The following is a 26621-nucleotide window of genomic DNA, read 5'->3' as shown; positions in this document are numbered from 1 at the left end:
TCTCTTCATGTCTATCTCTTTTCTTACCTCTTTTACCTCTCTTACCTCTTTTGCCTTTTTTATTTACCTCTCTTACCTCTCTTACCTCTTTTTACCTGCACCTAACCTTCTTAACCTGCAGCTTAAATTAAGTAAAATATACTAGACCTATTAACTAAGGTATAGATCTACTTAAGGTTAGCTCTAGTATTTAGATTAGCTAACTAGAACTAGTAATATAGTATACTAGTAGTATACTAACCCTAGCTAATCTCTAGCTAATTAGGTGCCTGCCTAGCGGTTAGGGTAATAGCGGGGTTTAAAGGTTTAAAGGAATAAGGTTAACTTTTATATAAATTAGTTAGTAAAAGTTAAATTAACTTCTATTAATTAAATACATGTGCCTAGGCATATGACTAACTGCCCTTATGTCTAAACTGCAGATAAAGTAAAATCAATAATAAAACAGTAGTTAAACTAGGGAAATTATTTTTATATTTAAAAATAAATAAAGTAAAGTTAATAAAGAAATAGTAGTTTAAACTAGAAATTCTAGATTAATAAATATCTTTTATTAAAGTAAGATAGTAAAGGATTTTATATTTACTAGTCTCTCTATTACTTCTTCTGAATTAACATCTCTTGCGTAATGCGATCGAGGATCTCCTCATCACTATACGCCTCCTGGTTCATGTCATTCCACGCCTTGAGGAGAACCGCATCATCAAGCTCAAAGTACCTGCTGCGCTGAACCACAGCAAGGTTTCCATCCTGAGAGGGATCAGCCATGAAGTAAGCCACGCACCTAGCTACAGCCTCTGCAGGCTGCACTACAATTCCGAGCGTGTCTGCAAGGGGCCTGACTGGCTTCAGGATAGGGGTCTCGGTCCAGGAGGGCGCAATGGTGTTGACTCGAATGCCGAGCTTATTTGCCTTGAAGGCCGCGTTGATGGCTCGCCCAAAGCCAACGATGCCATGCTTGGAAGCGGAATAGTCAATTGCTCTCTCGCGCTGCAGGGCGCTGGTGGAGGCCGTGAAGGTGATGGTGCCGAACTCTGGCTGCTTCTTCATGTAGTGGATGGCGAGAGTGCCCGTGTTGACGTTTCCCTTGAAGGTGATGTCGTAGGTTCTGATGGAAGGCTCAAGGAGATCGCCGTTCTCATCGACGGCGTCGGAGAAGTAATCAGCGGTGGGGCCTATGCCAGCGTTGGCAAGAACATGGTCAATACGGCCGTACTTCTCGTAGGTCGTCTTGAACAAGTTGACCAGGTCCTTCCAAACGCTAATGTCGGTCTTGAGAAAGGTGAAGTCCCCCTTGAGGTCATCCTCAAGAGGAGGTTGAATATCCCCGCCAACTACAAAGGCCCCGAGGTCGAGGAGGAGTTTGACAGTAGCGAGACCAATGCCTGATGAACACCCTAGAGGTCGATGTTAGAGGTAAATGGGAGTATATGATAGAAGACGATGTTGCATACCGGTGACAATGACAGACTTGCCCTTGACGGCAGCCATGTCTTCATCCTTGAAAGTGAATTCGGCGGCCATGATTGTAGATTAGTTTAGGGGTTTGGTGTAATTGTAAGTAGTAGAGTAAGTAGAGTTTAGTGAAGTGCAAGTAATTATCTCAGTTGATTGAAACTGGTTTGAATCAATAAGTTCTGAGGGAAACTCATATTTATATATATATTCGTGTTCAGACTCAATATCTACACTTGTAGTACAAAGCATGAGGCTCAAGCTGAAGAAGTGGCCGAACATGGTTAGAGTTTCGGGTCCATCGGCTTAATTCCGTGGACCTGCATATTCCGCCAGACCCTTCCAGTCCGTGACCCCGTGTAATCCGCAGGGTCCACCCCAGCTTCAATGCGGAGTCGACTCATTCTCGACCTATAAACCTTACTAGTCTGAATTTAGTCTGCGGACTTCCGGAATTATCGGTAAGTAATTGCATTAAAGACGTTGTAAGTGTAACAGCATCTCATGTTTTAGTAAAACTCAGTAATGTCGGCTGCGCCCTGTGCTGTAATGATAGTAAAGTCCTCCTAGCATGATTCCCGTTGGTTGGTTGACTCGGTGACGGTGAAGATCCAATATCGAGAAAACACTGTATCATTATTGCTTAAATGAGGGTATGTGTTACTGGCTTGGGTAGCATGGACCTACAAACATTCTGCGGCACTATAAAATGCAATGGCGTATCTCGTAGAACGAGGCTGGATCGGGCTAGGCTTCAAGGGCATTGAAGAATCTACAGGCGCCCGCAGTTAAATATGGAGGAAGGTGGGCAAGACTTGGGAGTCGTGAGACAATCCACTTCAGCAGGCCTGTCGACGAGAACGAAATACTGACTGCGCCAGATGATTCGCGAAGCAGTTGCGGCAGAAAGATATTCATAAGCACGGGCATCAAAGATCGACGAATTCATTCATAACATGAGCATCTTTCGGTTTCGCCACCTTCGGAGTCTGCAAGTCCCTCGCCAGTCACCACCGAATCAGTTCTTCGCGGCTCCTTGCCGTCAAGCTCTATGAAGCTTGGCGATGAGATCTTGCACCTAAATCAACAGCATCACCGCGCAGGTTTTATGGCTAACTCAGTAAAGGTTGTTGTTGATGAGAAGCGCCTTATCGATCAATACATCAACGAACATGGCACCGAGCTCGATTCTCTTGCGGCACTGGAGATAACACCTGGGAACTGAAGGGTGCATATGCCATGTCGGCTCTGAATGAGTCAATTGATCCCGAGGGAGGAAAGGCTTTTGCCGATGTAAGGGAATCCAGACCATTTCCAGAGTCAGAGAAATCCATGTCGATATCGGCTTTCAGAGAGGGGGCTCGCGGACATCACTTTTCCCAAGCTTCTCATAAAGACTTAACAGCTCTGAGAGACCTTGCAGGTGCTCACAGAGTTAGCTAATAGCCAAATGAGGCTAAAACATCGGCAGCCTTCTGGTACCTCCAAAGGTCTTCCAGGGGGAGGCTATTTCAATTCTAGAGGCATACGCTGCTCTTTGTTTATAACGCCAAGTGTCGTCTATAGGCGTGTATGTACGTTTCTCTTCTCTCACAAAGGCATGCTACCCATACACAAACTATCTGATTCTTGGTCTCCAACTTGCCCATCCCCAATGATCTGATAACGTCTTCTTTTTCGCATCTTACCGCTTGGCTTCGGTACCGAGAAAGCAAGCGATATCTTGGCAATCAAAGGTCTGGAGTAGGTTCGGTGATGTTTTTGCAGATATGAGGTCACGAAGGATCAGTTTATTGCCGTCGCATCCGTCCTGGCCTATTGAACCTTTTTCTTTAATGGCGCATGTTGGTTTGAAACATGTGTGATTACTGTCAGCTTGGAGGTATTTCTCGAGCTGAACCAATCGTCCTGCCCAAAGCGGATAGCTGTTTGTTCAGTGTGGCTCGAGTCAGCAGGGTTAAGATATCTCCGACGCCTGGCTACAGTAGCTCTCAAACGTTCTCGCATTATGGGCGTATTATTCATATAAAACATCAATATCAATTTATCAAAGTCAAGTGAATTTACTCGCCTGCCCATTTCACAACTTAAACTAAGTTTTTACATAAAACTATCTCTTTCAAAATGAGTCAAACTAGTCTTGTCGAATCGAGTTCTTCCGGGGAAGCTCCTCGCAATGCATTGTCGCTCCGACTAGAGGCGCCTCCCTTCTCCCATACATCCATTTCTCCCACCAAACAGTCACTCATTATGCAGGGCCGCTATGTATACAAAACGGAAACCAGCCCAGTCACGTCAGCTTGTCACATCTCCAGTCGCAACACTCAAGCCGGCAATCCATGGCAGCTGCACATCTGCCGACTTCTGCCCAGCGAAGTTCGTCGCCTTGGTGAGGCTACAGGAAACAATGTTTTCATCAGATACGATGACGATTTGACCCTTTACTCTGGCGATAAGCTGAACATCCCTTTCAATTTCGCCTCTGGTCTCGGTCCCACGCCACTCATTGTTATCAGGGGCCAAAAGAGAGGTACCATCTAGGAAAGCATCGTGATGGAGAAATCTGTCCGGGTGTGCAAGTTCTACAATATAATTTCCATCAAGCGCGCCTTGAACAAGGCGGAAGAGGATAGGATACAGGCTCTTATGCAGAGACGTGGATAACGCGACTCAGATGATTGGAAGAAGCTTTTGTTGACAGTGCAGGAAAACTCAGTCAAGGTGACGGAGTGGGTTGATGAGTACGGGAAGGTTGTTGCGGTTGAGGAGGATGATAAGCTGGAGTTTTCGGGAGAGGTACAAACGGAGAAGGTTCTTGTTGTTGCGTGCTGGGCTTGCAAGGGATTTGTACTTGAAAAGGCTGCATAGAAACATATTCAACGGCTGACCTCGGAGCGGCAGAGGCGCTCAATCTATTCCCATGTGGTGGCTGTAGGGTCTTGGCAACATGTCCAAAAGTAACCAAAAGGTCCAGGTTTCAACTTGGATCATGTGGGGTTGGTGTTGTTTGCGTCAACCAGGAGGGTTGCCACGAAAGGAAGAGAGAGAAGGACAAGGTTGACACTTCTTCGAGCTATGCATTATCATCATAACCATGCTATTAAACTAAAAGCCCGGTCACTAGACGCTGTCCATATAGATCTTCCCTCTATACCGTCTGTAACCTTATATGCAAAAACCACTCCATCTATACGCCGATTCTATTTTTACAAACTCCAAGATTACCAAGCAAGATCCTTGCCTATTTTACCACATGAGAGACCAGAGCAGGAAGAGTAGAGACTCTCATCTTGCTCAGTCTTGGTAGCAGACTTGTCAAGAATCTGCTGAGCGGGTCGAATCTCACGACCAGCGACACCCTCGAGCTTGCGGTGGTGCTCGACTAGTTGATACACTTGGTTCTGGAACTGAAGGGGGGTTTGGTCAACGAGGACGCCGGCGCGGAGATTCTTCTCGGCGGGGGCTTCTTGCTCGCTGGCTGTCTGCTGGAGAATCTCTTCGACCTTCTTGAAGTCGGATTCGGTGGCGTTCTTGTGGCGGTAAACTTCATATTGTAGTTGGGACTTTGTGGCTGATGTAGGGACACATCGCAAGAGGAAGAAGAAATGAGGACTGAGACAGTTAGCCATTGCTCGTTGCAATGTAGTTAGTGGGGAACTTACGAGAGGGTCATGGAGGCGTTGGGGAAGAAAAAATCGTTGACAACAGATTTCTTCTCGGCGGTGTTCTCAAAGTTATCAATGTTGCTACCAGTGCAAGACTTGTCGGCCAAGGTCTTCCAGTTGAAGCTGCTTGTGTCTTGCTTGACGTGATCAAACTTGTAGTCGTCAAAGTTGAAAGATCCGTGGTTCGCTGTCTGGCTGAGCTCCTCGCTCCATGGGTTCTCAGGCACAGCCTTGGCGTCCATGTTGATCCAGACGAAGCCCTTGGCATCGACGTGAGTGTGAAGAGGGAAGAGGCCGTTCTTGGAGCGATCAAAACCGGGGAGGTCCTGATACAGAGGAGCCTTGGCAAGCTGACCGTTCATACCGTAAGACCAACCGTGATACTTGCAGGACAAGACGTTGTTCTGGCCATTATCCTTGACAACGACGGGAAAAGCACGGTGACGACAGATGTTGTGAAAGCCCCTGATGGTACCCTCTGCATTTCGGATGAGGAAGAAGTCGAAACCAGCTTCAGCGTATCGAACCCATGCGCCGGTCTGGTCGAAGCGCATCTTGTGAGTGAGCAGGATCCATTTCTTTGAGAAGATGGCTCTTCGCTCAAGTTCGTAGATGTCGTCTGACTTGTACCATGTTGAAGGGAGGGGTTGAGTGAGGGGTGCAGCAGCGGGGATGGCTCTTGAGATAAGGTTTTCCTTTTGCGGTTTAGATAGTGTCTTGACGACGAGGGCGATGGCAGCCGCTACGGCGAAGAAGATGAGTGTGCCGAGAGTCAACATGTTGCTGGCTGATAGGTCAGAGTACCTTGGAGTTGATGGATGTTTACCGATCAACTGCTGGGGAGGGGAGCATGTCAATCTATATATTTACTACGTGTGTCATTGATCTAGACCCAGCCGACCATTCTGTTCCCATGGTCGACGCCACTTTCGCCCAAACAACGATAGAATGATAGCAAGATAAACGGGCATCCCGCTAGCCAACCGGTCATGTGATCGGTGATAAGGACTATTTCTCTAGTGCCAGCGACAAATGCCATTGACGGGATTGGGCGCAGATCAAGTGGGCCAAGGAGTTTGCTTCCGCGCTTGAACGGTTCTACGCCGTCAACCCCGGGTCACATTCCCCTCTTGTATCGATGCAATGTCGCAGCGACGCATCAGCTGGTTGAAGCCATCCGCGGTACTTGTATTACAATTTCCTATCGCGTTCTAGGTTATCGCACCCCGCATCTGTCGTCCTCCGCATTTCGCTCAGAGATACCGGACTTTCGTGTCCGTGCCCGGACCGTATCGGGTGACGCAACCTTGTTCGGCATCGGTAAATCCCAGCCGGTTGCGGGGGGTTTTGGGCTGCTATCTTTGGATTCACCCAACAGCGCGTGTCCGTGGCACGGCATTCTGTTTGCTTCCAGATAACGAAACGTGGTGTTTTGGTGTTCTGGACCTTTTCTAGAAGATTAATGTTACATAAACATGCATCGCTTCCCAGAGTATCACCCGCCGCTATGCCATTAAACGGTAGCTTGCCGACGATTGACAGCTCAGAAGACACACCAGCTGACCTCCATGACGGCCCAATGCTTGACAACGCCGTTGCAGCTTCCCAAATGCGGCTTCGTCTACACGGAAGTAAGTTTTTGGTGTTGACGGGTAAAGCATGGAGGAGGATCTGCCATCGGTTTGCTTCCATCAACAGCATACATTGACTGCTGCTGATATGGCTACTTTGTCGCGCGATAAGGTCCCGAGATCGGCCAGTCCAATCGCAGCAATAGTATAGATATCCAAGGTGCTCCGCGATAAGCTTTGAGCTACGGAACTCAGCTCTAATGTCTCGTCTTGCTCCATCATTGCTTGGGACCTGATGAGACCATTGGCGAAGGCCTCATCTGCTGTCAATTATGTGCATGGCCATGAGAGATTGTTTGTAACTGTAAACCAGTCAAGACCAATTGATCTGCATCTTTATTCTCATCACAGGGCACGGGTTGTCTACAGCTTTCCTGTAAAGCATAATTGATCCTTGCAGGCGCTGGAAATGACAATGCCATGCTAGCCAATTGATTGATTGACACTTTAAGGCTTCTGACGTCTCAACGAGACATCAATCTAACGCACTGAGACCATGCTAGCCAATAAAACGTGTATGTTTTTGCAAGCTGTACATACAAGCTCAGGCCAATATGCTCATATGTTGCTTATGGTTCTTGTTGTTGTCATGACCTCATAATCATGACATCAAACGTTGTAGGAGGCTGAGTGTTAATCATCCCGATCATGTCACGATTGCATCAAGGTGTTTGCTATATGGAGCTACAGCCCCGATTGGACAATAACCTAGCTGGGATTTGTTCTTCTTCACTTGAAGTTTAGGTCTGGCAGCCAGTGCCCACTCTCGGACCGTGTGTAAATGAGCCTCGAGTAGATATGGATGCTCACCAACTGCTCATCGCCCTGCTCAAAGTATAGACATCCCCATCATTATATATATTTGCTGGAGTGCAATCCCGACAGACAAAATCCCAGAATTTCCAACTGTGGTAAGCATCCCATGAATGTTCTATGGAATACGTTGCATGCAGCATGGTTGCGAACGGGGGCCTCTTAGTACTAACTCGGCATATACTCAATCTTGGAGGTTACAGCTTAAAGCTATTATGTCAATTAGAGAGCTTGTCATCCTCTAGTCATGACCTTCTTTTCTGTCTTCTAATCGGACACTTTCTCAAACTGAACTTCACAAGATATAAGTCAGGCGCCCTAGGTGCGCCCAACGAGATTGTCGCTTGGCTATAGCCAATGCACTGGAAATTCTCAACTAAGCCAAACCATCCAGATGATGATGATGATTATATAACCATCTTTAAGGCGCAGGTAACCCGACGTCACGAGACTTGAGGTAGTCCATCAGTTTCCCTCACGCCATCTGCCATTCTGCAAGGATGAGATGACTATCATTCTATTTATGACTAACTACTAATCAGTGGGGTAAATGTTACTGGTACATCATGGCTACGTGGATAGCATTGAGCGGCGACGGAAAAAACAAGCAAATGCAAGACTGATTGGAGATAATGATATGTATTGGTCTTCCGATCTAAGGGAAGTACTCTGTCTAAAAGACTCCGAAGCCGCTTAATAATGTATGTAACGAAGAAGTATTAACCCAGTATATTGGACCATGAAACCAGGCCAACAATCATTGATCTGGTCTTATTAAATGCCACTGGAAGCAAAGCTGATGACAAGGCTGCCAATTTACTTGGCGCAGACCTTGGCGTACAGGTTGACGGGGCTGGGGCAGCCGTAGACCTTCTTCATGCTGGGGGTGCTGTAGCACTTGGCATCGTTGGCCTTGCAGTCGAACTTCTCGCAACCCTCACCAGGGCTCAAGATGTTGTGCTTGTCAGCGAAGGGGTTGCCGAACTCAGTGCTGAACTCGTCTGAAGAGGGATGTTGGTGAGTGTCATCTAGGCAAGGCAGAAGAGGAGACTTACAGTAAACGTTGTTGGGCTGAGACTCGGAAGAGTAGCCGAAGAAGAGAGGCTTGGTGAGAGTTCGGGTGGTGGCGATCTTGATGGTAGAACCAGAGGCACGGAGATCCTCAGAGAATCGCTGGCCGGGCTTGACGGTGGTCAAGGGACCGGGAGCACCGCCGCCGTAGGGGAAGGACTGGACGTAGATGGTGTTGGTGCAGTCGTTGATGACATTGGCCTTGTTGGCAGCAGCAGCAGAGCCGAAGACGGCGGCGAGGGCGGTGAAAGCAGCGAACTTCATGGTGACGGTTTAAGGTTTGGTATGAGAAGGTTTGAGATGTGAGGAGTTGTGATGATGTAGAAGATTGAGAGTGAATGATGAGATGAGATGAGATGATTGAAGTGAATTGGAGCTGGGTAAATATATCCCTTTATATTATGTGAGAATTGGGATCTGACCTCTGGGCTTCTCGAATAGGATACGAAGTTCTGTGCACTAGCTGCGCCCTAATATCACCTATACGAAGTATGATCCATCGTCTTGCCCGGAGAAACTCTGGCCTCGTGATATTTCTGCGGGGTTGTCAAGATCAGCAAATGCAAATGCAAGGAAAATGCAGCCCAGCAGTGCAGGCAGTGGACTTGCATGCCGAAACATCCGACTGCTCTGTGCGTCATGTTATTATCGCATGGGTTCTTAGCATTAAGAATTATGCTTAGCTCGTATTCACGGAGCGGGTGGGTTATTATTAGATGAGCCAGGGGAATGATCATTGCCCTACCCGTGAATCGTCCGCCCCGCTAGTGATGAATTGGGATTATGCTTCTTTGCTGAGAGGGGATCGGACATTTCGACGTAATGGTCACAGCATGATTCACAAGGATGGGTATGTCATTTGTTCCTGACTCTGTGATTCGGTCGATCGGTGAATTAAGCCCAGCCTCAGCCGTGTAGTGCTTGCACAGGGAGGACAGTGACGACATTGTGCATCTCTTATGGACAGGTCTAACGAACAGGCAGTCTCATCGCATTGTCAGTCAGAGCGCGACTGACCGCCTAAAAGTGCCAGCACCATAGAATCACAGACTGTCTGTTGATGTACTTCCTCCAATGCTATCATGAACTCATTTCCAGAAGAAACCAGACGAGACACAGACCAGAAAGCTCAACAGAAATGCCGTGCCGAGCCAAGCCATTACGGGACTACGGATACCAAATCTTGGAAAAAGTGGCAGGCAGCTCGAGCGGGTCTGGACGTCATTCGTGGACGCCGAGGCGGGGGAGGCTGGGCTCTGAGACACCGTCAGGTCCGGCAGACACTCACAAAAACAAAACTTGCCGTAATTTAAAGCCGAGGGTGGAACCATCAGTGCTCAGCGTCTCACGCACGAGGTGCCACTATAGGGTATTTTTCACCCAAGTTCAACGTGACCATGACGCTTTTTTAGACTGGAACGTGGTTTTGAGTCCCATGGTTCGTGTTGTATCTGTAGTTCGTATTGTAATTGACTCTCACCGTTAGGGTAACCTGCTCGTTCTAGAATTGGGAGAAAAGAAGATGATTGACCGACTTGCGAGCTTAACAGTTGATCCCATGTGTAGTCTCATGCATGCATCGTTACATCACACCACTAACTTTTAGTCGTATTTTGAGCCAGTGAGCACCTTTGTGGGTGATTCCTGCGTGGCTGAGGATCTTTAAGTGCATGCATGATCAGCTTACTGCGTCAATAGCCTCATCCCCATTTGCCACGGATTTGCGCTGGGAAAACGCCTTGGGATTGTCTGTAATTCTGTATTTACATTCCGAGTCTTGTCAATTGATTGACAACATCGATGACTCGCCTGTTGACTAAAACAAAATTGTGCCGATCATTTAAAATTACTGGCCTGAATGCCACCAATCAACTGATTCAGTTAGTGAGACGCGACATTATCTAGATGAGCGCGTGTTAAGCTTAAAGTCAATGCAACGATCTTTACGGAGTAAACAAAGCCGAGCTGCATTAGGGATCTGGCTACTATCTAAGAACCATCAGCGAGTCATAGTGTAGAGGCCAGCGATATAGCCGGAAGTCATCACAAGTCCCATAATTGCCCTCACATCCAGAATACCCGGCTCTAAGACACCTAGCTTTCCTGTCGCGTAAAAGCCCTCGATATGTCAACGTTTTTTCTACAGAATCTTCGCGCGTTCATCGGTGACGAGACTACTTATGGCCCCATGGTCGCTGGGGTATATCTCTGCCGTGATGAAAGGCTCTTGCTCAACAGTGCCCTTCTTGGCATTCGACTGTCGCTCGCAGTACCACAAGCTTGATTGTATGGTTTGAGACCGTTCGAGTCTCGGCCAAAGCCATCCGAAGCGCTCCAATGGGATTACTCAGCTCTTCCAACAATTGGTCTTCATTTGCGCCAGATATGTCTATCAAGGCTTCCGGAACTTGAAACCTTAGACAAGGTTGGATTACGTCGATCTGAACGCGACCATGAGCTGGCCCAACAATTACTCGCTGCAATGACGTAATTTAACAATGATGTGGGAATGGGTGGAAAGAGTATCTCCAATTCTCGCCAACATGTCTCCTCCAGGGCCACTGTAGTCTTCAGGCTCATCGAACTACTGTTGTCAGAATCTTCCAATCAAAGGGTTGTATTGCAACGAACCTACTCCTCACGAGCAAAGAATCAAGCCCTTCTCCCCAGCTTGAAAAAGTCTCTGTTTGAGGATCTTGGCTTCTGGCTGACACAATCAGACCTACGGTTGCAGGTCCTAGGACCGCAACATTGGTGAAGCGATCAGAGAGGCAAGTCTTTCAAGACTGAAACGACGGAAATTGAGAGACATACCAATGCTGGTCAAGGTGCCGGCTTCATAATATCTGCGAATTTTGTCTTGTATGCCTCCATCTTTCGCGACTGACCGTGCCGGCTGTAGCAGAGTGACCAACATCGACCAAGATAATGCTATGGGAGTAGGCATGGATTGCGGTGCATGCATTAAGCCCTACACATCATGAAAATTTGGAGTAAAACCATATATAACTGGCAAAAAGTCTGCTTCTTTTCTCTCCGCATCTTCCTTTGCGTATCTTGACTTTTGCCCACATACAATTTTAATGCATTGATTGACATCAGTAACTCTGCGCTGATACTGTCGCCAGATATTGAGTAGTCGACTGTAGTCGCTACTTTTTCTCATCATCAACCTTTAAATAGAAACATCATCACTAATAAACCCCACTATCTGGTGCAATGGTCTCAGCCTTTGAAGGTGGGGATACCTCCCCGGAAGTAAAACAGCAACGACAAGCACGCCGGCTCAATTTATAATAAGAATAACGCTACTCCGTAGACAGAGCAGGATTACTAAACACAGATAGAAATATCAGTAATCAACAAACTTTATCTACTCAGCACTGTGTTATCACAGAGTTGCATTTCGCATCATTTGAGTTAATGCTAAGGTCGGAACTGTCGGAACACTTAAAACATATCTTTCTGCCGAGGTTCAACTACTGTCGCCGAAGCGACTTATGTAAATACCGCATCACGCTATAAGTCAAGCCTTTTTCTCATGTTATATGTTCTTTCACGTATCAGTGCGCCAGAGCAAGGCCAGCGCCAGATCTTCCTATAATAGCATAATTCTTTCCGGTCGCTCAACACTCCCAACGTTGCAGTCATGTCGAACTCACATCTGCCTAATTCTCACGCGGACATTACTCCGACATGGAGGCCTTATAAGTTCCCTAGAATCCCGTTGTCTGATGCGATCAAAACGAGCCCAGTTGCAGACTCCGATGGAAAGAGATATTGTGGTAGTGTCCCACCGGATTGGTGCGGAAATGGTGCGTCATTCACCATCCATTAATCAAAAATATCATATTAATCAAAGACTTGTAGGTGGCCGGCGACTGGCAGCTCACGGTGGGTATTGTGCTACAGTTCTGATGATGACAGCGCAGCAATACTATCGTGACCAACACGGGAGCCTAGGGAACATGGACCCTCTCAACATGTCGGTGGAGTATCTTGAGCCGTTATCTCAGGGTCGATTCGAGATCGCTCTCGAAACACTGAGCATCGGAAAACGTAGTTCAACCATCGAAGCCAGGCTTAAATCGTTGGGAGCCCATGAAGACAAGGTCTGCACGATTGCCATAGTAAGGCTGGGTATGTTGAAAGACGAGGGTCACGTCACCAACATACAACCTTCAGTCTGGCCATTACCAGACCGAACAAAGGATTGTACCCGATGGTCAGATGCAAGCTACTATTACATGAATCCCCCGGCGTCAACGGTAAGGATGTGGACGCCCGGCGGCGAGAACGCGCTGCTGTGGAATGAAAACTTCGGAGGCTAGAATACCAGATATCAGTGGGTGAAACTGGACAATGAGAACAAATTTGGATTGGAGCACTTGCCAGTATTGGCGGACTTGGTAACCACTGCATGTTTACTGTGTCATGACCGAAGCTGACATATTTTACACTGCAGGTTCCCCCAATATTCCTCAACTATACCGAGAATGGGATGGAAGCCGCCAGCAGTTGGGGTATACCCACCACCGCTCTCAACATTATGTTCCGGTCTGAGGTAACTCCGCAGGATTGGCTTTTGACCCGAACCACAATGAAGAGATTACACGGTGGGCGGTTTGATATGAACATTGAGGTCCTCGATGGAGACGGAAAACTACTTGCTTCTTGCGTCCAGATTTGTTCTGTTATACCTCTTGTAAAGCCTAGTTCTCAAACTGCAGGAAAGCTTTAGACATTATATTGCAAAAAGATGCCAAGCGGTGATAAATACAATTCCAGAAAACATCCAAAATTTTTAAAAAGGCACGGCAAAGATGAGCCAATCCCTTGGCCTTGGCTTAAGTGAACGTTCGATCCAATTGGTTCTTGCAGAAATTGCGGGAAAAAACCACTCAGTAGCCCGATCAGATTATTATTTGACTCTTCACACATTTGATACCTCGCCTTTGTTATTATATGAATAGAGGAACTCGACGCAACATATTGAAGACGGGATATCCCCAGCAAGGAGCCGTCGCAGCGTGCTTGACATGTCGTGAACGAAAGCGCAAATGGTGCAGCCCCCAAAACCCCGGCCTTGGTCGCAGGCTTGTTACGATAGCGACATGGTTGATCCTTTTACTTACATTTCTCTGAAGCGATAATTTGCGACCAGTTTGTTCCTCCTGTGAGCGAATTGGGACCCGATGCGAGTATACCAAGCTGGATGCTTCATCCCTTGATCCCGCGTCGCTGCAAATTCTCGAACAATTGTCTGTGATTGAGGGCTTAGTCAGAGGTATTCAACCTTCGACGTCTTTCGATGCACCTACTACAGCAGCTGTCCCGAGTCACCAAGAGCAACAAAACTCATCTGCCAATGTCCATCTCCCCAGGATGGCCCTTGGCCGTACACTGAACGCATCGTGCCAAGCCTCAACTTGGAAGCGAGTCGAGGAGCTAGCACTGATACACTGCTGCAATGGCCTATATTCGACAAACTTCTTTCCTCTCTGCCGCGTTCGAAATTCTTGGATCCAAACGGTCAAGAGATCCTTACGTATCTTGACGATGCTTTACGTCAGACTGATTATGCCTGAGTAACGCTCCGCAGTGGCCAAGATTTGGGATCCTAATGCAACGAGCGCTTGAATCACTTCTGTGAGACTTGCGCGGTTGATGAGGCGCCAGTTTGTGGCTTTTGGGTCGATACGGCTTCTGGCTCGTTGGACGTCGCGACCCTCCGGGCCCAGTTCGTGCTCCAGGTAGCTTTCAATCTGGAGTCCCAGAGTGCCCACTTCTGGCTTCGAGGCGAGCATCGAAGCCGTGTCGCCGGCTCGCAGGCTCAAAAGTGTCTTAAATCATGCTTTGACCATGGAGGGCGTCAAAGATGCCGGTGCGCGTGAGCATGACGGCGTGTGCAAGGCCAGCCAGCACGTATTGGTCTATTCTCACGAGCTCATCGTCCAACTCAACCTTATTCACGTGTGTGATCAAGAGCGACGATGCTCGAGTCTGGAGTCGCGCATCAGTGAGCGATGCATGTGCTCTAGTGTCCGTCTCCTCGGTGGCGTAAGTGTTAGATATTTCCGCCATGACTCAGGCAATAGATGTTGTTGTTCTTGGACGGGTAATACAGGATCAGGCAGACCTCGACACTCATGACACCATGATATTCTTCTGTTATAACCAAAATAAGATAAGTGCTAACAGAGATGCAGTAGGATATGGAATCCCTTTCTTTTCCACCGTGCCGACACTCCCCGCAGCAAGAACCCACTATCGAGAACTTGTGTTTGCCGCTGTTCCGCGCCCCTGGCCACGCTCTGATAGTAGCCCTAACTCACAGTGACCAGCTCGGGATAATATCATTGAGGATCAGCGTATCTGATCTAGCAAAGTACGCAACAAGCTCTTCGGAAACCTTAGATTGTGCCATATATAGTAGTTGTTCCGCTGGTGATAGTTGATCCTCCAGTGAATACTGTACGCGTAGAAAGGACTGTCTGCGAAGTCGTGTAAACATCCTTAGTGACCGTTGTAGGCTGCGTGCTAGTGACAACAACGGTGTTGTAACGGGTGTTTGGCACGGTCCTGGTGCTAGTGGTAGTAATTGTGTTGAAGTTGGTAGCTGTAACAAACTGTGTCTTGTACACATAAACGAGATGATCGAAATCGGTAACAATGTAGGTCTCCACTTTTGTAGTGATAGCACCCAGATGCTTTGTCTGGGCTACGATCTGGGAACTAGTGATGGTAGTCGTGGTGGATAAAGTGATAGTGCCAGTCTTCTTGTTTGTGACGACGGTACTTAGCCGGTTGGTGATTGTCGACACCACCTCTTGGGTCTTAGTAATCGTGACTGTCTTAGAAGCTTTGGCTGTGACCTTTGTAGTCACGGCTGTGGCGGGCTTCGTAATCAGGCATGAGCAAGCACTGCTAACGGCACTCGGTGACTTGTTAGGCAGATAACTTGGCACTGATGCAGCAGCCTGAACTGCTCTCTTGCGATGTTTGACAGGCTTGGGTGAAATCAGTAATGTTCCTATGCCTTTGAGAGATGTACGTGGTGCACCTACAGGAGTGGCGGAATCACACGCTAGATTATAGAACGTTGTATCAGAAGATTTGTCAACTACAACATAATCCTCCCTAGATAGATGGTTAGCAAGGACTCATTTTAGATACGGGTGTACTCACAAACGAGAGGGATAACACAAGCATCTTTCACTGCTGAGCCCAAAGAAACGCCAGCCGTTGCATATCTCCTTGCACTCGCCGAAGCTCACCGAACCCCCTTTCCCGTCAACAGGTACATCGCCTGTAGTACCGACAACACCGCAGTAAACTTGGGCTAAGAATGAATCAGTACAAGCTCAAGGTATGATGGGTACCTAGAGAACATACCTTGAGGGATGACCACTAGGGATGCTGCTGCTGCACTACACCAAGTCAGTCACAGGCTGCGTTCTATAGAAGGTTCTGAGGCTTACGTGGTACTAAAAGAATTACTGTTAGTATATATCCCTAACATCAAATTAACTGAAGGCACTCACGTAGTATAGAGGATTGTAGAAATAGTAGTTGACCCGCCAGTGTAAACAACACTTGCTGGAACAACAGTTGTAATCGCTGTGCTAATCACCGTGGTGACAGTCGTAACAGCCGCTTGAGTGGTAGTCCGAGTCACCTGCTGCGTGATTGTTCCGACCCTCTGCAGGGTATATGTGTCGCTTGGGGTGTCCGTGCTAGTGACTGTCCTTGTTGCTGTCTGATAATCCGTTATAAAAGCGGTACTCGTCCTTGTTACAACGGTCGACACAGTGCCTATTTTGGTAGATAAGATCAAACGAGTCACTGTGGTTCTGACTGTACTGACTACGTCCGTAGTGGTCTTGATATTCTTCGTTACGAAGACGGTTTTGGTGCTGACTGGAGTTGAAGTTGAAGTGACGGTGCTTCGGATGTAGGTAGAGCAGAAAGCAGACCCATTAGCCTTATTTTTCTGGAACGCTTGGTTATCCGGATCGCTGGCTTTGCAGACTAGAGAAAGTTTAGTTGAGAATAGCGAAAATAAGCTGTGTTGCTATTTTTACGCACCTGCTCTTGGGTCAAGAGAGTTTCGCTTAACTGTTAAGTCCGAGAGCCCCCCATTTGAGTTACCATTATACCTCTCAGTGATAGTGGGTAATGCACTTGCTGCACTGATAAACAGCAGCGCCAGCGTTTTCTTCAACGAAACCATTTTCACTGAGTAGAAATTTCAAAAGTATCGAGTATATTGCAGGATAACTTGGTGCAAGATTGTAGACTGGCAGATCTTGAGGCATATACGCTCACGCTTACGCTCAGACTCTTCACATTCAGAGCTTCTTGTGTTTCAGCCGTCAACATGCAAGCCCTCTTCAGTAGTTCAATCGTAGTTCGGGCCTGGTTCTGTTATGGGCTTTGAAAATGGTGCTATCCCGTCTTAGCCGGTCGCTAAGTGCTGGCAAATGGCCTGACGCATCCAATAGTCCGTTGTCACAGGAATGGGGAGGCTTGAACTAGGTCAAATGTGGTAATTTTAGTAGAGTTGAAATGTCGTCTCGAGCAGTCCATGCAGCTAGTAGATGCTCCAAAAGGCCTCGATTGCGCTACCTTACAGAATTTCGATGGTCGTTGGTAACTGGCGTGCACCGACTTCCTGAGTGAATTATGAGTTGGCACTGAGATGTCACCGCTGCCCTTCTTGGCAAAAGCCCAGAAGAAAAAGCTCCTCGTGGTCAGGCAATCGGAAATCGAGGCATTAATAAAAGATAAATTAACTGAAAAAGTCTAAAGACTTAGAGAAGGGCTAAAAGTCCGACAAGAAGAGAAAATACACCTGAGACCTGCTTGATAGCACTACTGACAACAGGTACAGTGCTGGGGGAAGAGCCTTCAGAACCTGGGGAGCCGGAACCTGTGTCTCCTCGAGAACCAGAGCTGGAACCTCCATTCGAACTACCGCCGTTGCCTCCACTGGACCCGCCGCTTGAACCCCCATTAGAACCGCCATTGGGGCTGGGATTATAGACACCTCCGGAGCCCCCGTGAGGAATAGTGGAGTTCCAGCTGATACCGGGGTGAGGTCTTACAAAGCCCTGTTGAGAAGGACATTCCAGTGTGTTGCAGACAGGGACTTGGCCGTTGCAATTATCAGGCGTACCCCATGACTTCTCCCAAGGCTGATAGCTTATCTTTCCTTGAGCACATTTGCTACAATCGGATGGAGCATAATAAGACTTGTAATTATACCAATCCGGGCATGGTTGAGGCTTGTAAATTTTGATGCCGGCGCATTTGCCGTCTGAGCAGGAATAGGGGACGTACTGTTGACCACCAGGGCAGGGCTCAGAGATATAAACCCATTGACCGTCGCAATCACTGCCATTCACCTCGATGAAGATGTAGACGGCAACGTTGTTTGAGTTGCCTGAATGGCATCTCCCACCAACGCATACCAGAGTGGCTGTGACGACCTCAGTGGCTATGCTTTCACCACTAACGACAGTGGTGAAAGTGGTAACAATGGTCTCCTGCTTTGTTACCGTTTGGGCGACAGACTCAGTAAGAGAGACAACAGCTTTGGCTCTAGCGTAAAGTGTGAGGAGGATATTGCTAGCGACGACCTGGCGGGCTCGAAGCTTGTTCGCGACTTCACCTCCACAGAATTGGCTCTTGTCTCCAGGACACTCGATATCGCATTGGTCCAAGTTGTAAAAGACAGTACTGTCAAAGTCATAAACATCGCCGCAGTAACAAGCACTGGATAGTTATTAGAAACGCCTTTGGAGTACAAGGATAATGCTCACGTATCATGAACACCAAAATGAGCACGCCCTTCACAAAGGCTAGCACATAGATTTAGACCCATCAATGAGCCGGACTCGGCAAGGGTATAGGTAGGGAATCCAGCGGTAGATCCTGCGCATCCGAAGAGACTGAAACCGCCGACATCACCAGGAAAACCAGCAGCAATCGAAGTAGAAGTTGAAGAGGCAGAAGAAACTGTACCAGTAGAAGTGCCAGTAGGGAAGACAGTCTCTCCCTCCGAGTTGGTTGTGGCACCCTCAGAGTTGGTGTTGACACCAGTAACAGTTTCAGTTGGGAAGACAGTCTCACCGTCTGAGTTAGTAGTGGCCCCTTCCGAGTTTGTAGCGATAACAGTTCCAGTAGGGAAGATAGTTTCGCCGTTCGAGTTGGTCGTGAAGCCTTGACTGTTGGTTTTAGTAGTAGTATCGGTAGGGAAGATGGTCTCGCCTTCGGAGTTGGTAGTAAACTCTGCGCCGCTGGTTTCGCTCGAAGACCCAGTCTCACTACCTGTAGGAACACCGACACTGGGTGTAGGGATAGGAGTTGGAGTTACACCCTGAGCATCTTGGAGCGTGACCGCTTCAATGACTACAGGGACGATCACATCGCCGCAAGATTGTTGGAGCTTCAATTCGTTCTCTAGTTGCAGAACGAAAGGGTTGGTAGATATTTCAATACTGCCGCTAAAGCTTTTGGGGATAGGTTGAATCTGGATAACCTCACCATTGGCGATAACTTGGAAAGCACAAGGGCTACTTTCGGCCCGCTTCCTGGATCCACTGGGGCAAACGATTGCGCCACCGCACGAGACATTAGTTATCGGGATCCTGTAGACGCCGATGCTTAAAGCAGACGCTATGGCTGAAGAGATTTGTTGTTTAAAAGTGGAAACTGCATTATTGGGCAGAACCAAGGGGGCGATAACCGGAAAAGGAACAGGACCAGCGCGACGCCTGAGGACAGAGTCACTAGCCACAGGAGACATGAGACTAGATTCGAGACATGTTAGAGCTACTGCGATTTTGATAACTTGTGGGTCATCTTTACATCGTATCGCCGTCTGGTGGCGGGTAGAATGAAGCACCAGGGCCCAAGATGGCGTCTTTGAGATTGAGCACAATTGGTGCAAAGGCTGGTGCTGAAGATGAAGCTGTGCTCTCGACACTGGTGGGAGTGGTTTCTATGCTCGCGGTAGGTGGGACAGAAGAAGTCTCAAACTCAGTTAGAGAGGTTGAGGTCTCGACAGCAGAGGTGCTGGTGTTTGTAAATCTAGTAAACTGGGTAAATTGGCCAAACGCACTGGAGGCGCTGGCCAGGAGGAGGCCTGACGATAGGCGCATGATGAAGATTGATGATCAATTGAATGAGTGACAGGAAGCGAATGTAAAGATCAACTGTCGGCGACACGAACACAGGTTGGGGAGTGACTATATACACCAAGGTTCCCCATCAATTGGTGGTATTGTGCACGTCTTGCATGCAAGCAGTGTAGTAACATTCCAACGCAAACTTCAGCCACAATTTGGTGGAATCTAGAATATGTCAGGGATAATGCTTCAACTGCATTCCTGTTACGGTTGAAATTACGGCGGTTGAACTTGGTTGCTGGTTTAAACTGCCAACAGTCACTACTATGTCTTAGCCCATGTAACCTTCGACTCGTCTTTGGTCAAGCGCTGCAATGACAGGAAAACGGCATTTTAGCTGACCAATCTCTCGGGCCACCTTCCAACATTAGACACCCAGGAACATCTCCTATAATGCTACGGTTAGTCACGTCAGCTCATACATCATGGGTCGGAAGGAATTTCGGCTACGATGCTTGAGGTAATGACGCAGCCGCACCTGCCTACCAAAACTATTAGATGTAATATTCAGCTTTACAGACAATTGGGATTTGTGCTAACGATGCTAGGCTTTTGGTGGATGCTCTTCCTTGTGGTGACTCGAAAAGTGAAGCAGATTCGGAGTCGGCAGGCGGAACGGCTGTAAGTAATTATTAAAAGGCTGTGTCAAATGAATATTTAAATCAGATTCAAAGCGAAGAATTGGCGACTCTATCCTGCACAGTAAGGACTCTTCCTTCGAATCCACTCTCCATATCGCCAAAGCACAATAGGGGCGACAAGGCAAATCAACATTGCTGTACCCGCGAGCAGGCCATTTCCCCACGCAATCCCAAGACTCTGATACATAGCAGGCGCAAACAGAGGAAAGCTAAAGCCAGCCATGGTACGCACAAAAGCAGCTGCTCCGGTAGCGCTGGCGGCATATCGCTCATAGGAGTCAATGATATACGTCTGAGCACATTGGAACGACAGAATGAGCCCCGCAGAAAAGATTGCTGTTCCGACATTTGGGATGATCCAGTGCAGTTTCAGGTGTGCTGAGACACCGTATAGAACGAGACCCGCTGGTGTGACAAGCGCGGTTGGGAACATTAGGGGTACTCGAAACTCAGGCCGCCCAGGGTGGTTATACCGATTCTTGAGCATTGCATAAACCTTGGAGTGTCAGTGCAGGACCATAGGATGGGAGGAGGTCAAATACCTTGTCAATCAGGGGACCGGACACCTGAAGCCCGATGACAAACCCAATGCCGAGAGAGACATAGTTCAGACTGGCACGACCCGGCTCTTGGTTGTATTGTTGTTCCCAGACCATAGGGAAGGACGCAAAACTAGCGACGCGTAAGTTGGCGATAGTATGATGGACATCCAGGGCTTGCACTCACACTAGATACATAAGACCATATAAATACGCCCTGTACAAGGCCGTGATCTGAATAGCTGGCTGAGTGAACAGCATCTTGAAAGGTCTTTTCAAGTTGGTCAAAAGCAATGAAAGGAATGATCGATCTCTCTGCTCAAACTCGGTATGGAGGAGTCTGTTACCAGTGACCTTGCGGAGCTTTCTGGCCATGACCTTGAGGATCTTGGGTGGGTAAGTCTCTTGCAAGAACAGGAACGCGAGGATCTGAGCCACAGCATCAGCTATAGAGACTACCCAAAAGATCCATCGCCAGTTCAGGTGTTGGGTAAGGTAGCCGGCAGCTTGAAGTATGTTAGTCTCAGGGTATTGTCAAGAGTCAAGATACCTTACCTATGGGCCCGACAGCAGGTCCCAAAAATGGAGCAAGGCTGTAGATGGCGGTCGCAGTTCCGCGCTCTTCCTTTCTCCAACAGTCGCTCAGCACACCACCGCCAAGCTAGGTCCGAAATTAGTAATGATGAATTAGGAACTGTGTATTGGTGAGCATACCGCCTGAGGAGCACTGCCACCAAGACCGCTCAAGAAGCGAAAGACAAGCATCTGCTCCTTAGTATTCGAGAAGCCACATACAGTGTTGAAGATCAGGTAAAACATGTTGGCAGACTGAAGAACGACAACTCTCCCGAACATCTCTGACAGGGGGGCGAGCAAGAATGGACCAATAGCATAAGCTAAAAGGAAGATGGACATGAGAAGGTAGGTCTCAAAGTCAGATGAGATCTTGAACTCTTTGGCCAGATCTGGCAAGGCTGGTGCAAGCATGGTTGAAGAGACGGGAGAGATGAATGTGAAACATGAGACAAGAATAGTCGAGAGCCATTTCTTGCGCTTCGTCCAGTTGCGTGGATTAGAAGGATCATTGGGACCATCCCACGTTACCTGAAAATGTGTCAACAGTCGGCGGCCAAAACGTGCAGGGATGACTAAAAGGATGGTTGAGATGGGAGTCCAACATACCAGGTTAGGGTCCTCATCTTGAGGCAAGAGAAGGGGCTCTGGGATTGGATGGCGCTCCAAGTCTTCAGACGACTTTGCTGATTGGTCTGATTGGCTTGCAACATCTGGGTCTTCCGCAAGGGACGCCAGCGGCCTCGGGCGACTCGAACGGTTCGAGTCATAGCTGATGTCACGGTCGTGATCACGTATCAGCCAAGGATAATTCTCACGAGACTTTTCGTAGTAGGCCAAGTCTTCGAGCATGGGACTCCAGGACCTCCAAAGAGAGGAACGGGAGCCAGCTCTTGAGAGTGCTGGAGTATTGGTTTTGCTCATTGCAGGTTGGACAATACCGAATGGGGCAATGGCAAAGAAACGAACGTCGTTTGGGGGGCCTGTATACACTACAAACAGTGATGATGGAACGAGAGAATGAGTAAGCGATTGTGGTTTGATTTCTTGGATACTATCATAGGAGGGCTGAGATGCTCAATTATATCTTCATATTTTGCGAGCGTTCGACCACAGTAAGAGGCTGTGTCTTGACCATGCTTAGCAACTAACGCTAAAAAGAGAGAAGAACAGCTCGTCCAAATCACGGCATTCCGCATCATGTTACCGACTTGGTGGCAGTAAAAGGCTGTCATGACTACACAGCCTGAATGCGTCACTGATGAGGCTACTGTCCCAACCACTGTACCGCTAGGCGTCTTTCCAAAATTGTTCGTGTTGCTGATTGAGTGATTATAGTGAATGAAAATCGTTTCAGCTGTTAATTGTCCATGGTCGTAATTGGGGTGGCTGAGAAGTTTCGTTTCGACTTAGTTTGGTTGGGTTGCGACCATTTCATTTGCTCAAGCAGCATCGCCAAGACCTTAAGATGGAAATCACATCGCGCATCATCACGCCACGAGATTCGGGATATTTTAACATGCCGAGATAATTGCCATTCAGCTCCAGAGACCTGGACCTGGAGTGCAATTTGTGCGCAAGCTCTAGTTGACAGTCTTCACAATATTGACTTCTCGCTTTCACTCTAGGACTCACAAGCCATAGCCTCAAAGTATATAGTGCGAACTCGGCAGCGGTAAACAAGCTTCTGTGAACTTCTCGCAGCCAAAGATCTGCTCTAATGACTGTTCTATAAATATGCCTTTTGTGCATGGCGTGTCTCTTGTTGATTGGCAGAAGCATGGTTCACGGAAGTTAGATAAGGGCCAAGCAATGGCCGGCGCCTTTAGCACGCAACCTTGATGACGTTTAACTTCGGCATTGCCCACTCAAGCCACGAGACCTTGAATTAAGCTTAAATTTTATCCCTGTCACAGCTTCCATTGTCCTCCGCACTCTGACATGCCAAACTCATAAGCGAGCTGCCCAGTGACGATCTCCCCAGCCCTGCGATGAATGACGCGTCCCTTATTCCGACTCGCCTGATTAATCTTTGAGGCAAATCTTCACATCGATGCATTCTATTTATGCCATGTGGCTTGTGTGATCGCGTGACGTAAGCTCATTACAGAAAAGCAGATTTGAGCTAAAGTTGGTTTCAAGACAGAGTGGCAGACGACCTGTTGCTATTCTGGGGCATATCCCTTCTGCGATGCAGGCTAGTGCATTCTTTTGGTCGAGGCTGAGTGAGAGGATGGAACCATTCAGTAAACGAAATGCGGTCAATTGGCATTGGAAACATGGCGATAGTCAGTGAAGCATTGATCTATATAACGATGCCATTATCCGGCAAGGAAAGAAGCGGTTCAAAACACTCAACAGCCTCATCTTCACATTCGCTCTAAACAACTTTAGCTGGCAAGCTTCCATTCGCTACAACAAGCCTATCGTTTATACACTACCAATCCCTCTTCATTATCATTTCTTCAATTACGTACTCAGTCTCAAAATTCGCACAAACATGATGGCAATGGGTTCCGCTGTCGCTACGCCAAGTATGAGAGTTCTTGTCTGTCCATCTGGCTTCAAGGGCAGCCTTCAGCCCAATGAGGCTGCAGACTGTATCGAAGCCGGGATTCTTGCCGTAGAGCCTAATGCCTCAGTTCGCAAAGTTCCGTTGGTTGATGGAGGTGAAGGTTTCACCCATGCCATTGTCACAGCCACAGGGGGGTCAATGCACCCCATACACGTGGTTGGTCCCGTAGGGGAAGAAGTCACGTCATTCTTTGGCCTCCTTGGCCGCAAAGACGATGAACCAACCACGGCGGTCCTTGAGATGGCTGCTGCTGCTGGCCTGAGCTTAGTCCCACCTAATCGTCGCAATCCAGGCAAGACAACAACTTTCGGTGTTGGCCAACTCATTCTTGCTGCGCTTGATGCTGGAGCCACTCGCATTCTGGTTGGATGCGGCGACTCTGGGACTTGTGATGGTGGCGCGGGGATGCTTCAAGCTCTCGGGGCAAGGCTGGTCGATACCCGAGGACGTGTCCTCCCCTTGGCCGGTGGTGGCGAGTCGCTCCTGAAGCTTGGTTCCATTGACCTTACTGGAGTAGACAAGCGTGTCTTGAAAGCCAAAATTGACGTCGCTGTGAATTGGCACAACGTGCTTTGTGGACCAGGCGGAGTGGCAAATGTCTTCGGTCCCCAGAAAGGATCAACCCCAGAGCAAGCCGCCCGCCTTAGTCTAGCCATGGAGAATTTGGCAGACATTACTACAGGTATCCTTTGCGACAAAAACGTCCGACTTGCTCCTGGAGGTGGTGCCTCGGGGGGTCTGGGAACAGGCTTGCGCTTGGTAGGAGCTGCACTCAGACCCAGATATGAGGTTATTATGCAGTACATCAACTTGCACAGTATCTTCGATGACTGCGATCTTGTACTTACTGCAGAGGGGGGCATTGACGATCAAACGCCAAGGGGAAAGATCCCCGCAGAAGTGGCCAGACTGGCCAAGAAACATGGACTTCCGGTGATTGCCATCGCTGGTACGATTGGACAGGGAGCCAGTGTGAACTATGATATCGGAATCGATGCTTTTACGTGCATAATACAGCGACCAATGAGCTTGGATGATGCGGTTTTGGAAGCGGAAAAATTGACCCGTGAGAGTGCTGAGACTGTTATGAGAATTGTTATGGTTGGGCGGATGTTAGGCAAATGCCCTTGATGAGACACGTGTTATCTGACTCTGTTTCTGCTTTGGCTTAATTACATTGAATCCGTGGGTGACCTGGCACCGGAACTCTATTGCTTAAGCTGTCTATTTATGTAATGCAATACTTGTTTTGTTTCTAAGAGTAGCGGTTACCTCGATCTCAGACTCCAGAGGGGAACGCGGAGGAGGATGTGTATGAAGCGCAATAATTGTTCAACTACTCTGGTAGAATGTGTAAGTTGCAATAACGTGTTTAGATTTGTAACTGGGATCTGCGACCTAGACCTAAAGCCTAGACTCACTTGATAGAGGTCAGTCCTTCTAGTCTAGAAAGTTGCTATGTAAGGACCTATTTTCAGGAGCTACAGCGGAGCTGATGTATATAATACTTAGGATAATAGAGATAGGCTGAAACACTTATGCAGAGACTAGATAAAAGTTTAAAGAGAGAAATCTAAGTCCTTAGAGTTAGAAGACTATAAATAACTGCGTCTTGTCTCATTATCTCTCATTTTTACTTCTCCTCACTAAGAAATTCTATAACTTCCACTTCCAAAAAAACACACACGCACCTACCTTACTCATACTTTACTGTATCATCATCTGCCAACATGTGCTGCGGCGGGGGCGGCGGTAAGGGCAAGGGCAGAGGCGGCAGCGGGCTCAATAGTCGCGCGTATGCCCAAGCTATGGGTTCTGGGACTCCACCCCGCAGCCCGTCACGATTCAGGTCCAAAAGCAAGAGGATAAGCCACATCATGGTGGAGGCAAAGACGAGGCAGCTCCAAGATACAGGCGCCAAAGCTTGGGACCAGTTGTTCCTCGGAGCGTCCAACGGCTTCCGGAAGGGAAGTCTAGGCAAAGGGCCAGCCAGGGCAGTGACTTGAGCAGGCGTTCCAACCGTGACTCTAATGGTTCTATTCGCTCCACGGTAAGGCCTACCTAAGTTCAGAGTCGCAATAACATATCTAGCTTACGGATTAGACACCTACCAATCACTGGCCGAAACCTCTACCACAGAATATGCTTGTTGGGAAGGAATCGCGAGAAAGGCCAGTTCAGAGTCCTACCTTCCGTGGAAAGCGTAGAGCGTCCAAGGCTGGTCTTAACGCAATGACAGAAACTGCTGGGAGATTAGGTAGGGACCCTTTGGAATGAATTGTGAGTTTTGCATATTGACGATTTTCAGCTGAACGTGGACGTCAAGTGTCTGAGACCACTACAATGGCGGCTAGCAGTTGTGGTAAGATGGCTAGCTCCAAGACTGAATTAGGAGTTTGATCTATTAACACTTTTAGCTAAGGCTGGACGTCAATGGAATGCGAACAAACGGCCTACACGGTCTAT

At 48.1% G+C, this 26621-nt stretch overlaps 10 protein-coding genes across 10 annotated transcripts; 3 read left to right on the top strand and 7 right to left on the bottom strand.

The window, feature by feature from the left end:
- Positions 1–597: 597 nt before the first annotated feature.
- FVEG_03431 (hypothetical protein) lies at positions 598–1524 on the bottom strand (the record flags this gene model as incomplete). Its single annotated transcript, XM_018891045.1, has 2 exons — positions 598–1397; positions 1455–1524. 2 exons carry the CDS (start codon positions 1522–1524, stop codon positions 598–600), a joined length of 870 nt encoding a protein of 289 aa, XP_018747482.1.
- A 2055-nt stretch (positions 1525–3579) lies between these two features.
- Positions 3580–4323, top strand: FVEG_15262 (hypothetical protein; the record flags this gene model as incomplete). The annotated part of the gene is made up of 2 exons (XM_018904386.1): positions 3580–3985; positions 4130–4323. The coding sequence occupies 2 exons, from the start codon at positions 3580–3582 to the stop codon at positions 4321–4323; spliced, it is 600 nt and encodes a 199-aa protein (XP_018747483.1).
- A 217-nt stretch (positions 4324–4540) lies between these two features.
- On the bottom strand, positions 4541–5899 carry FVEG_03432 (hypothetical protein; the record flags this gene model as incomplete). The annotated part of the gene is made up of 2 exons (XM_018891046.1): positions 4541–5067; positions 5118–5899. 2 exons carry the CDS (start codon positions 5897–5899, stop codon positions 4677–4679), a joined length of 1173 nt encoding a protein of 390 aa, XP_018747484.1. The 3' UTR covers positions 4541–4676.
- A 1627-nt stretch (positions 5900–7526) lies between these two features.
- Positions 7527–9387, bottom strand: FVEG_03433 (hypothetical protein). Its single transcript, XM_018891047.1, has 2 exons — positions 8620–9387; positions 7527–8565 (listed from the first exon to the last, which is right to left on the bottom strand). The coding sequence occupies exons 1-2, from the start codon at positions 8897–8899 to the stop codon at positions 8381–8383; spliced, it is 465 nt and encodes a 154-aa protein (XP_018747485.1). The 5' UTR covers positions 8900–9387; the 3' UTR covers positions 7527–8380.
- Positions 9388–12284: 2897 nt separating this feature from the next.
- FVEG_03434 (hypothetical protein) lies at positions 12285–13436 on the top strand (the record flags this gene model as incomplete). Its single annotated transcript, XM_018891048.1, has 4 exons — positions 12285–12450; positions 12506–12903; positions 12982–13044; positions 13101–13436. 4 exons carry the CDS (start codon positions 12285–12287, stop codon positions 13374–13376), a joined length of 903 nt encoding a protein of 300 aa, XP_018747486.1. The 3' UTR covers positions 13377–13436.
- A 1043-nt stretch (positions 13437–14479) lies between these two features.
- FVEG_15263 (hypothetical protein) lies at positions 14480–14719 on the bottom strand (the record flags this gene model as incomplete). Its single annotated transcript, XM_018904387.1, has 1 exon — positions 14480–14719. One exon carries the CDS (start codon positions 14717–14719, stop codon positions 14480–14482), a length of 240 nt encoding a protein of 79 aa, XP_018747487.1.
- A 329-nt stretch (positions 14720–15048) lies between these two features.
- On the bottom strand, positions 15049–16868 carry FVEG_15264 (hypothetical protein; the record flags this gene model as incomplete). Its single annotated transcript, XM_018904388.1, has 6 exons — positions 15049–15645; positions 15703–15775; positions 15824–15977; positions 16031–16065; positions 16180–16666; positions 16724–16868. 6 exons carry the CDS (start codon positions 16866–16868, stop codon positions 15049–15051), a joined length of 1491 nt encoding a protein of 496 aa, XP_018747488.1.
- A 580-nt stretch (positions 16869–17448) lies between these two features.
- Positions 17449–19800, bottom strand: FVEG_15265 (hypothetical protein; the record flags this gene model as incomplete). Its single annotated transcript, XM_018904389.1, has 3 exons — positions 17449–18412; positions 18460–19449; positions 19508–19800. The coding sequence occupies 3 exons, from the start codon at positions 19798–19800 to the stop codon at positions 17449–17451; spliced, it is 2247 nt and encodes a 748-aa protein (XP_018747489.1).
- Positions 19801–20517: 717 nt separating this feature from the next.
- FVEG_03436 (hypothetical protein) lies at positions 20518–22504 on the bottom strand (the record flags this gene model as incomplete). Its single annotated transcript, XM_018891049.1, has 6 exons — positions 20518–20964; positions 21011–21140; positions 21195–21513; positions 21563–21668; positions 21722–22111; positions 22190–22504. 6 exons carry the CDS (start codon positions 22502–22504, stop codon positions 20518–20520), a joined length of 1707 nt encoding a protein of 568 aa, XP_018747490.1.
- A 1585-nt stretch (positions 22505–24089) lies between these two features.
- Positions 24090–25286, top strand: FVEG_03437 (glycerate kinase; the record flags this gene model as incomplete). Its single annotated transcript, XM_018891050.1, has 1 exon — positions 24090–25286. One exon carries the CDS (start codon positions 24090–24092, stop codon positions 25284–25286), a length of 1197 nt encoding a protein of 398 aa, XP_018747491.1.
- Between the last annotated feature and the right edge of the window lie 1335 nt (positions 25287–26621).

Source organism: Fusarium verticillioides, chromosome 2, assembly GCF_000149555.1.
Source record: "Fusarium verticillioides 7600 chromosome 2, whole genome shotgun sequence".
NCBI lineage: Eukaryota > Fungi > Ascomycota > Sordariomycetes > Hypocreales > Nectriaceae > Fusarium > Fusarium verticillioides.
Note: the sequence above shows the minus strand (reverse complement) of the source record. Positions and strands in the feature narration are given on the sequence as shown.

Excerpts from the sequence above, each read along its gene's own strand:
- FVEG_03433 (XM_018891047.1), bottom strand. The coding sequence starts at position 8,899 with ATGAAGTTCGCTGCTTTCACCGCCCTCGCCGCCGTCTTCGGCTCTGCT. Across the intron at positions 8,566-8,619 it reads TCAGCCCAACAACGTTTACT|ACGAGTTCAGCACTGAGTTC; the intron begins GTAAGTCTCCTC and ends ATCCCTCTTCAG.